The sequence below is a fragment of the Taeniopygia guttata genome, chromosome 17 (genome assembly GCF_048771995.1).
Source record: "Taeniopygia guttata chromosome 17, bTaeGut7.mat, whole genome shotgun sequence".
NCBI classification, from domain to species: domain Eukaryota; kingdom Metazoa; phylum Chordata; class Aves; order Passeriformes; family Estrildidae; genus Taeniopygia; species Taeniopygia guttata.
In genome coordinates, this window is record NC_133042.1 from 2055656 (window position 1) to 2072170 (window position 16515).

The window sequence follows — 16515 nt, forward strand, 5'->3', positions numbered from 1 at the left end:
CTTGCTGCAGTTTGTAATCCCCTGCAGTGTAATCCCCTGCAGTGTAATCCCCTGTAGTGTAATCCCCTGTAGTGTAATCCCCTGCAGTGATGCAGCACTGTGCTGGTTTGCAGGGAGTGCAGGGAAACCTGCCATGGCAGGGACACCTCCCACTGTCCCAGGCTGCTCCCAGCCCTGTCCAGCCTGGCCTTGGGCACTGCCAGGGATCCAGGGGCAGCCACAGCTGCTCTGGGCACCTGTGCCAGGGCCTGCCCACCCTCCCAGGGAACAATTCCCAATTCCCAATATCCCATCCATCCCTGCCCTCTGGCAGTGAAAGCCATTCCCTGTGTCCTGTCCCTCCATCCCCTGTCCCCAGTCCCTCTCCAGCTCTCCTGGAGCCCCTTCAGGCCCTGGAGGGGCTCTGAGCTCTCCCTGGAGCTTCTCCTCTCCAGGTGAGCACCCCCAGCTCTCCCAGCCTGGCTCTCTAGCAGAGGGGCTCCAGCCCTTGGAGCATCTCCATGGCTTCCTCTGAATCTCTGCAGCAGCTCCAGCTCCTTCCTGTGCTTCCTTCCTGACGCAGCTCTGCAGGTGGGGTCTCACCTGAGTGGGGCAGAGGGGCTGAATCCCCCCTTTCCTGCTGCCCACTCTGGGGATCAGCCCAGGGCAGGGAGCGTTTCTGGGGCCAGCACAAAGGGCTGGGGCACACTGAGCTTCTCACCCACCAACATTCCCAAACCCTTCTCTTCAGGGCTTTTCTGCATCCATTCTCTGCCCAGCCTGTGTTTGTGCCAGGCATTGCTGTGACCCAGGTGCAGGAACTTGCACTTGGCCTTGTCGAACTTCCCAAGGTTCTCACAGCCCCTTCAGCCTGGCAGGGTCCCTGCATGGCAACCCAGTGTCACCAGGGGATCCAGAAGACTTGGCATCAGCCCTCTGGATCAAGGCATTTATTTTCTGTAAATGAAGTGTTCCAGGACTCCTCCACATCCTATGGTGCAAATGAACAACCCCAGTCCCAGTGTGGAGCGGAGGGGAGCCATGAATGAGAGAGACCAGACCTATCTCTGCTGGAGTCAGGGAAATCTCCAAGGTTCTTCTGCACTAGGAGTGTGCAGTTACTGCTCCTGCTATCTGGAGTTGAGTTTTTCTCCAGGCTCTCTGGGGCGGGAGCTTCTTTCCCTCCAGGAATTTTTTGGGAGGCTGTGTGGGGGTGGCTAATCTCTGCTGCCTTGACTCCTATCAGGGGGACAGGCTGCTGCAGGTATGGCCCCACAGCAGAACCCTGCTAAGCCTGCTGCCTAATGACTTTCCCAAGGTATTTTTAGCTGCACGTAAACTTCAGGAAAAGCTTTTTTGCATCTGAGGACACTGTGGCCTTTGTTCTGGCTTCTGGGAATGGGGAGGTGCTGGCTCGGCGTGGCTGTGGTGGCTGGCACAGCCCTGTCCCCTCACAGGGGTCTGTCAGCTGCCCAGGAGCCCCTGTTTGAGGGGTCTCAATGCCCCCCTCAAGCAGTGCTGAACCCCTGCTGGCCTCCCTGCTCAGGCTGGGAGTGCTTTGGCAAAGCCTCTGGTTCTGGAGGAGCATGGACAGGGCTGCTCTTCCCGTGTGTTGGGATGGCCACGGGCCCCCACCGTGGTTGGAAACCAGCTCACCTCTGCCTGCTGCCAACAAAGATCTCTGTTGCTAAATCCACTTGCAGATGGAATTAGTCTTGGATTAACAATTAAATGTCCTGGATTGTTGAAGCTCTCTAGGCTGGAGGGACAGGGGTGATGAGTGCCTTCCCACGGGCTGTATGTTCCCCTCACTGCTGGGATGCTGGAATTGCACTGGGGATGCAGCTGTGGGATGGCTCTGGATACTCTGCCTGGTGCTGCATCTCCCCTGCATGATGTGGGGATTTGTTCAAGGCATGTGAATGCCTGGTGAGACCCACATTGCCCTGAGTCACCAGCACAGTGCTGTGCTGGACTGACACTGCAAGTGACCCTTGCTGAGTGGGCATTTGCTCCTGTTTTCCATGGCAGACATACCTGGGTGTTGGCTCAAGGTCAGTCCGTGCCCTGCCCATGCTCACAGGGAAGCTGGGACCAGGGAAATTGCAGATTTTCCCCTGTTATAGCAAGATTAGTCAGCATTTGGTAATGAAAGCTCGGCCTTTTGGAACAAAGTTGCCAGCTGGAGGGTTTAAAAGCAGTTGCCACCTCCCTTCCCGCTGCTTGGTGCTTGGTTTGGGATTTGCCAACTTTCCACCAGGAAGCAGGCAGAAGACAGAAATGGTTTTGTAATTCCAAGTTGCAAATGGAGCCTTTGCTGTGCCCATGCTGGAGGAGCCTCTGCCATGAGAAGCAAGGAGGAGCCCAGATTACTGCTAAATATTTGCCTTTCCTCCTGGTGCAGTGGGAGGCAGGCAGGACCTGCGCTCACCTGTGGGCTCTGCTGCCTTGTCACTCTGCCAGGCACTCGGGATAAGGCCTGTGCTTTCACAGGAGTCTCCTGTCTCAGTCAGGATCACTGGCTTTTCCTCATCTTAATTTTGTTAACCCTTGTCTGTGAAATAGCCCTGGCATTGAGCTCCTTTCTGCACCAGTGGGTGCCTTTGAATGCCCACTCTGGGATACTGAGGATGCTTCTCCCTCCTGGGGGAAGGAGAGAGTGGGCTGGAAGGAACAGATCTGAAAACAAGAGTTGTTCTTAATCACCTGCAGCATCTCCCTGCTCCGTGGAGTGGAGAACAGGGCTCACCATGCTTCCCTGGCTCCCTGCTCAGCCCAGGACTGGGGTCAGGGCTCTGTGGCCACCAGCCAGGCACTGCTGTGATGCCCTTGGTCTGTGTGAACTGTGGCAGGACACTGCTTCAGTCTGGTCTGGGAACTCTTCTCTGGCTGCAAAGAGCAGGAAGGGCCTTTTCCAGGCCCTGTGGGCAGCTTGTTGGAGGCAGGAGCTGCAGGAGGGATTTGCAGGCTGTTCAGTGGGTCACAGCCAACAGGTCACTGGGCACTTGGGCTTGATCAGGACCATCAGGCAGGTCTAGGCTGACCTGTGGGCAGTTCCCATCTGGTGACCTGCTCAGAGCTTGGACTACCTGTGCAGAAACTGCCTCAGTGCCAGCGAGTCACACGGTGGCTCTGAGAGCCAAACCACATCCTCTGCGGGTGATGCTGCCCACATGTGTTCCTGGGAGAGTTCATGGCCTTGCTCAGTGATGCTGTGGGAGTTGAAACTGTGAAAGTACTCACAGGTTCACTTCCAGCCCAGCTTTCTGTTGGGGCACCTGAGCTGGGCAGGACTTGGATAGAAATGACTTGTTGGAAATATTCTACATATATGTATGTAATACATTACAGAATACCTGTAATGTATTCTACTTTACAGGTGCTGCCTGTAATGTAGAATAGGGACTTTTACTTAGTGGAGTCTGTGGGCTCATCCTAAGAGTCCTGGAAAGGCTGTGAGGTTTCATGCTCCTAGTAGGAGACTCAGAATTACTGCCTGCACTTTCATGTGGGGCTCTGCATGTCACACACCTGGGAATTCTTTGGTGGAAATTCTCAGTGGAATTCTCTCAGTGACCACTGCCCTCTGGAACTCCTCCTTCCCTTCTGCAGGGCAGGAACAGGATTTGCTTCCACTCCTTGTCAGGTGGAGAGAGTCCCTGTACTGCAATGCAGAAGCTGCACAGGACAGTGGATGTATTCCAGTTATCCATTTGCTTTCTAAAAGCAGGGATAGATAAGATCAATGTTGAATGGTGCCCATTAAAAGACAGAAACCCTCAGGGCAGCAGACAAGGGCTGGCTTCATCGAGTCATTCACATTAACCAGGCTTTATCCTGGAGCCAAGCAGCCGAGGCACCTGCTGCACCTCACCTGGCACCTTTACTGGGGCGGGCTGCCCAAGAAGGAGCAGGAGAGGCTGTCCCACAGCTGCCCCCGGGGCTGCCCAGCTCTGAGCATCGGTGCTGGCAGCGAGCAGAGCCTGGCTTGGTGCCTCCACCTGGTGACAGCGCCGGGTGCTGCATTTTAGCCTACATAATTTGGGTTTGTTTGGGAGACAGGAGGGAAACCTCCGGGGAGGGGACGGCAATGAGCAAATCCTGCTCCTCTCTGTGAGGCCAAAGTGTACAAATAGACATCTCTGCTGTTCTGCCTTTGCAGGGATCCACGATGAGGAGCGTGTTGGATTGTTTATCCCGCTGTCCCTGCACTGCGGGCAGGACACACTCGCTGTCATCCCCATGGGGTGGCTGAGCGAGCAGAGGGGCAGAGATCTAGCTTTTCATGGCATGAATGATGCACCAAGTCCTGCCTGGGCTGCTGTGTCACTGGGGGGGATTTACTCTTCTCTTCCCCACCTCCCCCTTCCCTGTAATCCACTTAATCCCCTGACAACAGGACTCGATTGCTGTCAGCTCTGCAGAGCCAGCGTTGCTAACGGGCAAGCTGCCTCCCCCTGTCTTGCAACAACAAAAGCACCAGCCAGAGCTGGGCTTTTGGTACCTCCAGCAATGATCCTACAAAGCAGAACAAACACAGCTCGATTTACTGCACATCCAAGTCTCCTCTCAGCTCTGCCACTTTAAAAACAAAACCTCTTTGTACGCATGGATTTAACAAATATGGATAAACCTCGGTGATTTTCTTACTGAAGGCAACTTTAGGAGCTGCTGGATCACACTGTGGGTTTAGTTCAGCTGTCACACTGCCCTGGAGGGAATCTGGGAGTGATGGAGGGTGGCTGGAGTTGGGGAGTAGGAATCTGTTGTTTCAGCCATGCACTGGATCTTGGCTCTGCCCTGTGCCCTCGAGGCTGTTGCAGAGCAGTGTTTGAAGGAAACAAGTGCCAAGGTTAATGTTGTGGCAATATTTCTCTGAGCTCCTGCTGTCTCAGCAGCCTGGCTGAAGTATTGCAGCTCCCTTCTTGGGTCCAGGGGTAGCTGGACCTCTGGTTCTAGCTCCTGAACCCTCTGCAGTTTCTGAAGGGCTTGGTATGTGGCTGGGGGTGGACTGGCTTGATGCCCATCAGAACTGCCTTCCACCCTCAGACAGTGCCTGTGATTTCTCACATTCCCCCTGTCTGCCTGACAGGAAGAAGACTTGAGGAAAAATAAGCCCACAGCAGCCTTGCTCTGTGTCCTGTGTCAATAGCCTGAGATAAATAACCACTTGCTGTGGTGCTGGAATCCCTTAGAGCCTGCCCTAAATGACCTCATTTACAGCATATCTTCATACAGAACCTCTCCTGTCCCAGGGAGGGGTGGGTGACAGCAGGTGCTCCTGTTGGCTCAAGCACTGCCCGTGGGATCTGGAGCTGTCCAGTGGCTGTAGGCAGCAGAACAGGCAGTGTGTGATTCCCTGGGGGGAGGCCTCTCTCCCCCAGAAGATCACATATTCCAAGGTAACAGCCCGTCAGCCTGTCCCATGTACACTTCACTCTTGTTTCCACAGGGGTCCTGACAGCTGGAGAGCACAACTTTCCCTTCCAGTTCCTGCTGCCAGGTAAGATGTGGCTGAAGGCCCTTCCCTGTAAACCTTGGATTTTGTATATACTTCCAGTTCAGAAACTGGCCTGGCTCAGCCTTATGACCTCTTCTTTCTCTGTCAACTCCAGCTTCTGCTCCTACATCATTTGAAGGCCCTTTTGGCAAGGTTCTGCATCAGGTGAAAGCTGTGATAGACACACCTCGCTTCTCCAAGGACTACAAATGCAACAAGATCTTCTACGTTCTCTGCCCTCTCAACCTGAATGACATCCCTGACATCGAGGTAAGGACGAGGAGGGGCATGGCTGGGAAATGCCAACACTTCAGCACTTGTCCTTGTCCTGCTGTCTGAGGAGTCACTGAGTGGCTGGACAGCTCTGACTATGCAAGAGCAGGACAAAGACCCCTCATCTCTCCTGCCTTGCTGTCAGTACCTACTCCAGGTGATTTCTGACTCCTTTGTGTGTTGCTCTGAAAGATTTATCTGAATTTTCAGCATGCAGAGAGACATGTTGACCAACAGCTTCAGGTGCTTGGAGACACTTGGGTTTGGGGAACTTGCTTTGGAGGGGAAAGCAACTAAGAGGACAGTAGAAGTGTGGAGCTGGAGAAGTGAGACCTGTTGTCTGTGGCATTGCCATGTTGCTGGTTCTTTGCATCCTCTTAGAAGTAAATATTTCTGCTTGCTTGTTTTGAATCTCTTGAGTGTTTTCCCAGAGGCTCTCTGACTCTCTTGAGCCAACCCCTCTGTCTCTGCCGTCCTGCAGCAACCCAACACCATGTCCATCACCAAGAAGTTCAGCTACAAGCTTGTGAAAAGTGGCAACATCATCCTGACAGCCACATCTGACCTGAAGGGCTACATCGTGGGCCAGGCTATCCAGCTCCGCACTGACATAGAGAACAAGTCCGGCCGGGACACCGGCGCTGTGGTGGCCAGTCTGCTCCAGGTGGGTGTCCAGTGGGGCCATTCTCTGCCTTGTGCTGCTGCTCCACCCCATGGAGGCCTCTGTGAAACTGGGGCAGTAAGGAGCCAAATCTCCACTTCTGGTCCTCTCTACCTTCCTGGGGAAAGAGGGCCTAGAATTTGTCTTGCTTATCCCTGCTCGGTCTGTCACACAACAAAGGTATTCCTGCTCTGGAACATGCCCATTTGGTCTGTGCTTGTGCCTATTTGACAAAGCAGTTGGGTGGGGTTGTGTCCTGGCTTACATTTGTGGGAGACAGAAGACCACCTGCAGCCTCTGAGCAAGCTGTGTTTCCTCCTGTCTGTGCAGAAAGTGGCCTATAAATCCAAGCGCTGGATTTACGACCTGAGGACCATCGCCGAGGTGGAAGGCTCAGGGGTGAAAGCCTGGAAACATGCAGAATGGAAGGAGCAGATCCTGGTTCCAGCACTGCCACAGTCCATCCTGCAGGGCTGCAGCCTCATCCACATTGACTACTACATCCAGGTGAGTTTATCTGGAGTATTGCTGGGCTGGGCCGTGACTTTCTGCCCCCTCCCAGGCTGAGCAGTGTGGCCTGGGTGCTCCAGACATCAGGTGAACCTTCCCACTGCCATGTATAATGAGGATGCCACTGTTTTCACTTCTCTTCCAGGTTTCCCTCAAGTCTCCAGAGGTTTCTGTCACCCTCCCCATCTACATTGGAAACATTGCTGTGAACAGGGTCCTGCTGAGCCCCTCCCGCTCCATCCAGCACATCCCATCTGTGGTGGTCCCCAGTGCCCCCCCAGAGGAAGAGGAGGCTGCCAGTGGCTATCACCCCATGGACAATGTCTCCATCCCCACCAAAAGCCATTCCCAGCAGCAGCCCTTTAGCTACGCCCCAGGACTGAGCTTCCAGGAGATACGGCCGGACTCGGAGCAGACGGGCTCCCCAAACCACCCCACACTCTGCCTGTCCACGGGAGCCACTGTCCCCTACTACGCTGAGGGAAATGTGGTGCCTGTCCCCACAGCCAGCTCACTCATCCTGCCCCCGGAGTACAGCACGTGGGGATACCCCTACGGTGAGCAGGATCTGCAGCGGTGGGGAAACAGCTCCTACCAGCAGCTGTGAACTGCTGGGAATCTGGGGATTCAGTCAGTCTGCTGCAGGCTGCTGTCAGAGGGGATTGTGACATCTCTCTGCCTGCTTTAGCCTCTGGAGGAGTCCCCTCTTCCGGCTGTAAAAGCCAGCTGTCCTTCCCACATCCACGCCCATGCCTGCCCTGGGCTTGTCGTGAGAGGATCTCCCTGTTCTTAAAAGAGCTTTCAGCCTCCCACTGGTAGAAAAACTTCTTGGCTTGTGGTGAGGCTGGTGGGAGCATAGCCAGGAAAATGATGTCACTGAAATCTTCTGTCTGACTTGGAGTGGGCCTGCAGCTGGTCTGAAGCTGTGGGGGTGGGAGCTGAGAAAGTGCCCAGGGTGGAACAGCTCGGGGAAATCCCAGCGTGCTGGATTCCTGCAGCCATGCTGGGGTGGCAGGATCAGCAGTGAGTGCTGCATTCCTGCAGCCATGCTGGGGTGGCAGGATCAGCAGTGAGTGCTGCATTCCTGCAGCCATGCTGGGGTGGCAGGATCAGCAGTGAGTGCTGCATTCCTGCAGCCATGCTGGGGTGGCAGGGCCAGCAGTGAGTGCTGCATTCCTGCAGCCATGCTGGGGTGGCAGGGCCAGCAGTGAGTGCTGCATTCCTGCAGCCGTGCTGGGGTGGCAGGGCCAGCAGTGAGTGCTGCATTCCTGCAGCCATGCTGGGGTGGCAGGATCAGCAGAGTGCTGCATTCCTGCAGCCATGCTGGGGTGGCAGGGCCAGCAGTGAGTGCTGCATTCCTGCAGCCATGCTGGGGTGGCAGGATCAGCAGTGTGTGTTAGCTCACTTGTACCCAAATCACCCCCTCTCTTTGCACTGGGGTAACAGAACACTCCATGTATTACTTCAGCTCTGGTTTTGGGCACACAGAGCACAAGTGATCTGGAGGTGCTGGAAGATAGGAGGATGCTTGGGGAAGAAAGGGAAGAACACAACAGGACTGTGAGCTGGTGATTTTAACCTCCATGGGCATCAGGGTAGGGATGGGACTGGCTGGCTTGAATCCTACAAACCCCCTGTACCTCAGCTGGGCAGGCTATGGGGCCCTGGCAGGGAGTGTGTGTTGGTGGGCTGCTTCACTCTGCACTGGGTTACACAGACTGGGGTGAAGGGAACCTCCCACACGCCCACCATAACCTCTCTCGTTCTTCCTTTCCCCCACAGAGGCACCTCCATCCTACGAGCAGAGCTGCAGCAGTGCCAACTCCAGCATCAGCAATGGCAATTAGCCCTCCCCTGCTCCGACCCGCCCTGGCACCGCGGGGCACCCGCCTGTGGCAAAGTCTGGTACAGCACGAGGTGTCCTCTTGTCTCTCTGGCTGCTTTGGGGGGGAACTGCCACATCCCGGCCTGGGCTTTTTAAGTCTCTTTCTAAGGAGGGGGTAAAAAACCAAAAAGGGCAGCCAGAGCAGCCTGCATGCGTGTAGGAGAGGTCTGGGGAACTGAGCGGTCTCCTGCTGCTGCACCAAGTGCTGGAGGAGCTGGAGGTGCCCCTGGGATGCCCTGGGCAGCAGCCAGTTCCAGTACTGTAGTCAACACTAACTGCTTTACTATCAAAGCACCTGTGATGCCTTATCTGAAATGCTCCTGACTTGGCACAGCTCCACTCTAGGGGAAGGCTGGGCTGTGTGGACTTGCTCTCCTCTTTTAGGGGCTGTGTGCTCTCTGCAAATGGTTTTGACAGCCCTTCCTCCTTGTCCTCTGAGGTCCTAAAGGTAGCGGGAGGTTTCTTGGAGTAAGCAGGTTCGGAAGGTCAGGGACTTTTAATAAGCCAAAAGCACAAGCCCTTGCTGTACCTGAGCTGTGGGGGGAGTGACTGGCAGTGTGAGTGGCCATGGGCACAGGGGGGCTCCTGGGGGCACTGCTGATAAGCCCTGGTGAGCTCTGGGGAAGATCCTGGTATGGGATGGAGTGCCCTTTTCCAGCAGGGGTGGCTGGAACACCTGGACACAGCCCAGCCTTGCTCACTGCTGGGTCCTGGCACACAGGACAGCAGCACTGCTCACTCTGGAGCAGGGCAGCCACAATCCATGTCCCTGCAGGGTGCCCTCTCCTGCCAGGCCGCAGTGACGTGACCATCAATCACAAAAGTCTGTCTGATGCTACCTCTGAGTCTGCCCAGGGGCCCTGCCCGTGGGATCCCTTCCCCTGGGCTGCTCTCCGTGGGGCTGTCCCTGGCAGTGGCTGTCCCTGGCAGTGGCTGTCCCTGCCCAGGCAGCCCACGAGGGGCTGGGCCAGGGGCTGCAGTGGCACTGCTTTGCTGTGTGTCCCCTGGGCTTGAGCAGAATGTGACAATGAACACAACCCCAGTGGGACCTGGTGGTCGGGGGAACAAGCTGGGTTTGCTTGCAATTTTTCTTTTGTGCTTTCCCCTCCCCACCCACACCTTGTTTAGCTTGTTTAGCATTGACTGCCCAAGCTGAGGAAACCACAAGCCACATCCTTCAGAGCCACAGGTGCCCAGCCAGGCTGGAGTTGTGGCCTCCCTGCAGACCTTTGGCACCTCAGAGCTGGTCCCCACACAGCCCCAGGCTGGGCAGGCAATACCTGACAGACCTTTAGAAGCATTTCCAGCCGCTGCCTCCCTGCTCAGCCACCTCTGCACACCCCTCAGGCAGCTGGGACAGGCCCTGCTTTGCACTCTTTCTTTGCAAATGCTTTTTTATTTGATTTGATTTTATTTTTAAGCATTGAACTGCTTTAAGGGTAGTGTAGCAAAGGTGCCGTTCTGAGCAGTGCTGGCACAACATGCACCGATGATGATAGAGTGATTGTCATTGTCCCTGAATATATATAAATATATATATATATATATATATATGAGATGAAGTTGTTTTTAATGATTGAATTCAGAAATACAAATTTTAATGCTGTATTTAATAAATTATTCTATGAGAAATGCTGTGCTTTTTCATCCATTTCTGATGCTGATCCATGTGCCTGTTCATGCCAAATCAGGAATGCACCTTGCTGATTTCTTAAAAAATGAAGTGAATTTTTTTTGCTCTCACCAGGAAGGATGGTGAACTCTGCCAAGGCAGCTCGGGGAAAACAAACACGGTGTGGCCTGACCACAGTGCCAGGCTCATAATTCCACATGGCTGGAGGGAATTTGGCACCATGTGGGCTTGGCTCTGGAGAGAGCAGTCACTGCACTGCTGCTCCCCAGGCCCTGTGTCCTGCAGCCTGGGTTTGTCCAAGTGGCCCAGGGGTCCTGCTGGCAGGGGTGGGCTGGTGGGGAGGAGGGGGAGAGCAGACTCTGCCTTTAGGAGGATGGAGATGGCATAGCCAAGGTCTGGCTGGAAGGGCTGGAGACCACCAGCCCCAGCCCTCTCCTGAAGAGCCATTTGCAATAAACTTATTAAAAGTGGAAGAAGGCTCCTCCCCACAACCCCACTTTGGTCATCCCATGTCTGAAGCATGCCAGTGTTGCCTAAATGTTGTCACTGCAGGTAGCCTGGGGTGTGATTTGCGTCTCAAACACAAAGATCCTTCTTCATTCTCTTCTCAGCCTATGCTTCTGCCCAGCTCCCATAGTTCAGACTCTCCCTTGCCAGGTGGTCCAGCCTGCCATGAGCAGCATTCTTCATGCACAATGGGCCAAAGGCAGGTACAGCTCTTCCCCAGTGCTCCTCCTCTTCCTCCCACTTGGCTGGCTCAGTCTGCAGCTCCCATGGCCCTCCTTGCTGTTGGCTGTACATATCCTTGAACCCAAATCCTTCCACACCTCTGGAAGAATTCCTGTGAGCTGTCAGTGCTTCTGGGCTGCTGGGCTGGGCTGCAGCCTCCTGGCCCAGCCAGGCTCTGGGAGAGGCAGGCAGGGCTGCGACCAGGACTGGTCTCCCAGCTCCTTCTCCATCCCTGGGGCTGAGCTGCTGCTGATGTGTCCAGCCCGTGTTCCTTGGCTGGAAAATGGGATTGCTGTTTGGTTGCTGTGGCCAGGGCTGTTTTTCCAGACTCCCAACCAGCATTTCCTCCTTGTTCCACCTCTGTTTTGGGAATGGGCCATCCGTGGTGGAGGCTGTGGAGGAGGGAGCCCTCACCCAGCCTGTGCTGGCCCTGTCTCTGCAGTGCTCCTGTGCACCTCAACTCCCTCTCCCAAATTATATTTGCTACAAACTGGTCTTTGGGAGCTCTGGCTGTACACTTTGCAATGCAGGGAGCAAATGGGAACGCTCTTGTCTGGTGAGAACTGTCCATCACCACCGGCTGCTGTGGAGGGAGCAGGAGCTACACCTCAGGGTGGTCTTCATCCTTTTGGAGGCCAGGGCTGCTCCACAGCCCAGCTGCTGTGCAGGGCCCCTCTCAGCCCCTGGGGTGGCTCTGGCCAGGCTGCAGCAGGACATCACCCAGGGCTGTCTCTGAGCAGCCTCGTTGTGCAGGAGAATTGACATAACAAGTGACAATCGGTGCTTTCCAACCTCCTGCCCTGCCTTGCCTGTGCCAGGCTGTGCAGGGAGGTGAAGCCTGACACAAAGAGCCTTGCTGATGTTTTATGGAGCCCTTTGAAATGGGCCAGGACTGCAGGATGGAGGGGTTGATCCAGCTCTCTGCAAGTCTTTGGGTGTGGGGCAAACAGTGGTTTGGTTTGGTTTGGATTTGGGGTTGAGTTTGGACTCACCCTCTCCAGAGAGGGTCAATCCCTCTGTCCTCTGTCCACAACCTCTCTGGCTTCCACCTCTTGAAGTTCTGGGGAGTTCCTTTAGGCCCTTATTCATCCTTCCCTCCTCTTGCTGAACATCAAAATAAAGAGGAAAAAAGCCCATTTTTCTGATCACAGCTCTGAGGAAAGAACTTCAGCATGCAGGGATTCATTCTAATTCCTGGCTCAGACTTTTATAGCAATTGTTTTTGAGTTTGTTTGAAATGGGGAAGGGGAGCAGTGGGGCATGAGAGAAGTTTGTGAGTTTCCAAACTCAGTGTTCAATGGAAAACACCAAAAATATCATTAGTTCTTTTTTTTTTTTTTTCCCTGTTGCTTTTATGTCCTTCATGGTTTTGTTTTTTTCCTGCTCTCCACATGTTCCACCTCTGTATCTTTGGTTTTTTCAATGTTGTTTGTGTCCTAAACTAAACTCTGCTTTGGCATCTGCTGTCCCATTGCCTACAGGAGATGGGGAAAGGGGAGTTGAGGGATGCAAAGGCTCTTTCTTTTGGACAATGATTCTTTTTTAGCTTTCCACTGAACTTCCAGGAGTTTTGTAAAAATAAATATTTTCTGCTAGGACATTTTCCTGTTGAGCCAGCACAACACAGGAGACACAGGGTGTTCTAGGCTCCATTTGGGTTTTATTCTATATTTTAAAATATTTGCAATTATCTGCAACAGGAATGTCCCATCCCTCTCCCCAAGAGAGACTGGCAGGGTAAAACCCACAAAACTTGTGCCCTTTCTTGTACCACTACTCATGGCTGTAATTCTTTAATCCTGTGGGTCTCTTTACAGATTTTGGGGTTTTATATAACTATTTGTGATGGCTCTGTACAACCTAAGACTTCTGTGCAATTTATAACCGGGTTTTGAAATGTAAACTCACAGTTTTCCATGTTTACCAGGGCTTCTGGGGAGTATTTTTGTCCTGGGTTTTAACCACCTAAATGTAAAGAACTGGAAAAATGTAAATAAATAAAGACGATCTTTTTTAAGACCAAGGGTGTTTTGCTGTGGGTATGTGATGATCATAAATGGTACCTCAGCTGAGACCTGACGGTGAGCAGCGGTTCGGGGCTGTCAGTGGAGGCTCCACTGGAGCTGGAGCTGGAGCTTGGCAGGGGAACGGCTGCGGTGGGAAGGTCCTGCTGGGCTGAAGGAGCTGCTGATCTCTCCCACTGTGAATCACAGAATCGTGGAATAACCTGAGCTGGAACAGACCCACAAACATCATCCATCCCAAAAAATCCCACCCTGGCAGTGCTGCCCAAAGGCTCCTGGAGCTCTGGCAGCCTCGGGGCCGTGCCCATTCCCTGGGCAGCCTGGGCAGTGCCAGCACCTCTGGGGGAAGAACCTTTCCTGCTCTCCAGCCTGAAATCCCGCAGCACAGCGCCGTGGGCAGGTGCCGCTGGGAGGAAGCGCCGGGGTTGTGCTTTTCCTGCCGGCGGAATCCCGGGATGTGGAACCGCGGCTCCGCTCGCCCCGCTCGGGCGGGAGAGGGCGATGTCCGCCCGGCTGGAGCTCGGAGCGGCTGCGGGGCGGCTCCGGCTGCCCGGCCGAGCACCGAGCCCTGCCCCGGGCCGAGCACCGAGCCCTGCCCCGGCTCCCGGCAGCTGCTCCAGGAAAACGGGGAGCGCTGGCACAGCACAGCCCGTCCTCACCCTTCGCTCGGGATGGCTCTGAAGTGGACAAGAGCCGTGGGCGGTGGTGATGGGCTGCAAAACTTCTCTGTGTGTTCCTGGTTATTTCGGCTTCTTTTGTGGAGGTTTGTTCCAGTGGCTGCGTCTCTGTGTCCATCTGGGAAAGACAGAGCTGCAGCAAATGCTGCAGAGGAGCCACCAGAGCCCATCCTCAGCCCCCGCCCTCATCCCTGTCCCGGTGCCACCACAGGCAATTCCCAATATCCCACGTGGGGCATCCCCAGAGCGGGATGGGCGATGCTGGGCATCCCCAGTATGAGGTGGGCGATGCTGGGCATCCCCAGTGCGGGGTGGGCGATGCTGGGCATCCCCAGTGCGGAGTGGGCGATGCTGGGCATCCCCAGAGCGAGATGGGCGATGCTGGGCATCCCCAGTGCCGGGTGGGTGATGCTGGGCATCCCCAGTACCGGGTGGGCGATGCTGGGCATCCCCAGTACGAGATGGGCGATGCTGGGCATCCCCAGTGCCGGGTGGGCGATGCTGGGCATCCCCAGTGCCGGGTGGGCGATGCTGGGCATCCCCAGTGCCGGGTGGGCGATGTCCAGGCTGGCCCAGGCCCTTGCTGGAGCAGAGGTTCCCAGATGTGGCTCTTTGTGCCGGGAGCAGCCGCCCCATCCCGGGGGGATCCCAGGGGAAGGCCGCCCACCCCGCCACCCTCCTCCTCCTCCTCCTCCTCCTCAGCTCATCCCCCGGCAGCGATGGGACCCTCGGGGCCCCTCCGTGTCCCCACCGGGGGGTCCGCGCGGACGCTGCCACGGCCCTGCCGGTGCGCAGGGGTTCTCCGGGGGGTTTGTTAATTAATTAATTGATTAATTAATTAATGAGTTATCGCTGCCAAACGGAGGGAGAGGCTGCTCGGAGGGGATGGAGCGGGCGGGGGGCGGGTCCCCAGGCCCGGGGACTCTTATTTTGACCGCGGCGCTGCCGGGCGGGCGCTGCCGCCGCTGTCGGGGCCGCCGCCGCCTCCTTCCCTCCTTCCCCCGCCGGGCCCGCGGCCCCGGAGCGGCCCCGGGGCTGCTCGCGGTGTCCTGGCGGCTCGCCCGAGGCTCTGAGCGCCTTTGGGAGCCTCTCGGGGTCCCTCACACACCCCCGAGTGCCTCCGCGCCCCGGCACCCGCGGGGTCTGCGCGGTCCGGGGGACCGGGGGGACACTGAGGGTGACAGGGGAGACACTGAGGGTGACCTGAGGGACACACAGCCCATGGTGACCACAGGGACACTGAGGGTGACCGGGGGGGACACTCAGGGTTACCAGGAGGACCGAGGGGACACTCAGGGTGACCTGACGGACACACAACCCGGGGTGACCAGGGGGGACACTGAGGGTGACCAGGGGGGACCGAGGGGACACTCAGGATGATGGGAACACTCAGAGTGACCGGGAGGGACACACAGCCCGGGGTGACCGGAGTGACACAGCCTGCGGGCTCTGCTGTCCCATCTGTCCTGCCCGGGTCACCGTGGTGCGTGCGGGCAGCAGGGACAGCACAAACCCCCCCGGGTCAGTCAGTGCATGGGGACAGTGACAGCCCCGGAGCTGGCACAGCTGTGCCACGAGTGTCCGGGCCCGGAGCTGTGGGATGGCAGCGGGATAACCCCGGCTGTGCCCCAGCACCCGGCCAGGGCCCTGTCCAGACCCCCAAAATCCCACCCTGTCCATCCCTGGCAGCGCTGCCCAAAGGCTCCTGGAGCTCTGGCAGCCTCGGGGCCGTGCCCATTCCCTGGGCAGCCTGGGCAGTGCCAGCACCTCTGGGGGAAGAACCTTTCCTGCTCTCCAGCCTGAGCTGCCCTGGCCCAGCTCCAGCCGTTCCTGGCTCCTGTCCCTGTCCCAGAGCAGAGCTGGAGCTGCCCCTGGGGAGGCTGGAACAGAAATGTCCATTTGTCCACTCAGAGGAGCAAGGTGTCAGCTGGAGCTGCAGGAGAGCGGCCTGAGGACCAAGGGATGGGGTCTGTCCCTCCAGAGAGCAGATAATAAATATGTAAATTGACTTCAGAGAACTCAAAGGCTCCTGTTTCCCTCCAAGAAACATGAACTGTCCTGTCCAGGAGGCTGGTGCAGCAGTACCTGCCCATCCCTGTGTCTCCCTGGGGCAGGTGTGACTTCCTCAGGGTGGCTTCTGACACTGCTGTGGGGCCAAGGAACCCTTGCAGGTGTTTTATCTCCCCTCTTGTGCTATTTTCTGCTTTACTGGAGAGCTGTAAAAGGGATAATTGTTTTACAATCATGGGTTTAGGGCCTGGGCATTGGGAGGGGTCCTGTGGGCTTTGGGAGGGCTGCAGCTGCTGTGGGTGCTTGAGGTGTGGGAAAGGGAGAGAAGAGGCTGAAGGGACCCCTCTGTGGGGCAGAGCCAGGGCGAGCTGCTCCCTCTGCCCCATCCCTGCCTTTAGGTGACACAAACACCAAAAACCTCGCACAAATTGGGCTGAAATGACCCCAAAGAGGGAGAAGCTAAAAAAGGAGGCAGTTTTGCGTGGTTAACCTTTTGGCAGGAAAGACAGAGGGACTTTTTGACACTGTCTGTGAATTTTGCAGGGATGTTATTTCATGTAGGGTTTTGGGCAAGCTGTGCTGCTGGGTGCTGCTGGAAGTTTGGGAAGCTCAGGATGCGTTCAGCTGGGAACGG

The 16515-nt window shown here is 56.1% G+C and overlaps 1 protein-coding gene across 1 annotated transcript in view; it reads left to right on the plus strand.

Moving 5' to 3' along the window:
- The window catches only part of ARRDC1 (arrestin domain containing 1), a 38140-nt gene extending 24947 nt beyond the window's left edge, over window positions 1-13193 (plus strand). The window contains exons 3-8 of the mRNA XM_072936552.1: window positions 5432-5482; window positions 5595-5749; window positions 6234-6416; window positions 6744-6920; window positions 7069-7480; window positions 8706-13193. Of these exons, the coding sequence (XP_072792653.1) occupies window positions 5432-5482; window positions 5595-5749; window positions 6234-6416; window positions 6744-6920; window positions 7069-7480; window positions 8706-8770 (1043 nt within the window). The 3' untranslated portion in view covers window positions 8771-13193. The remainder of the gene's footprint in view (window positions 1-5431; window positions 5483-5594; window positions 5750-6233; window positions 6417-6743; window positions 6921-7068; window positions 7481-8705) is intronic.
- Window positions 13194-16515: the final 3322 nt, after the last annotated feature.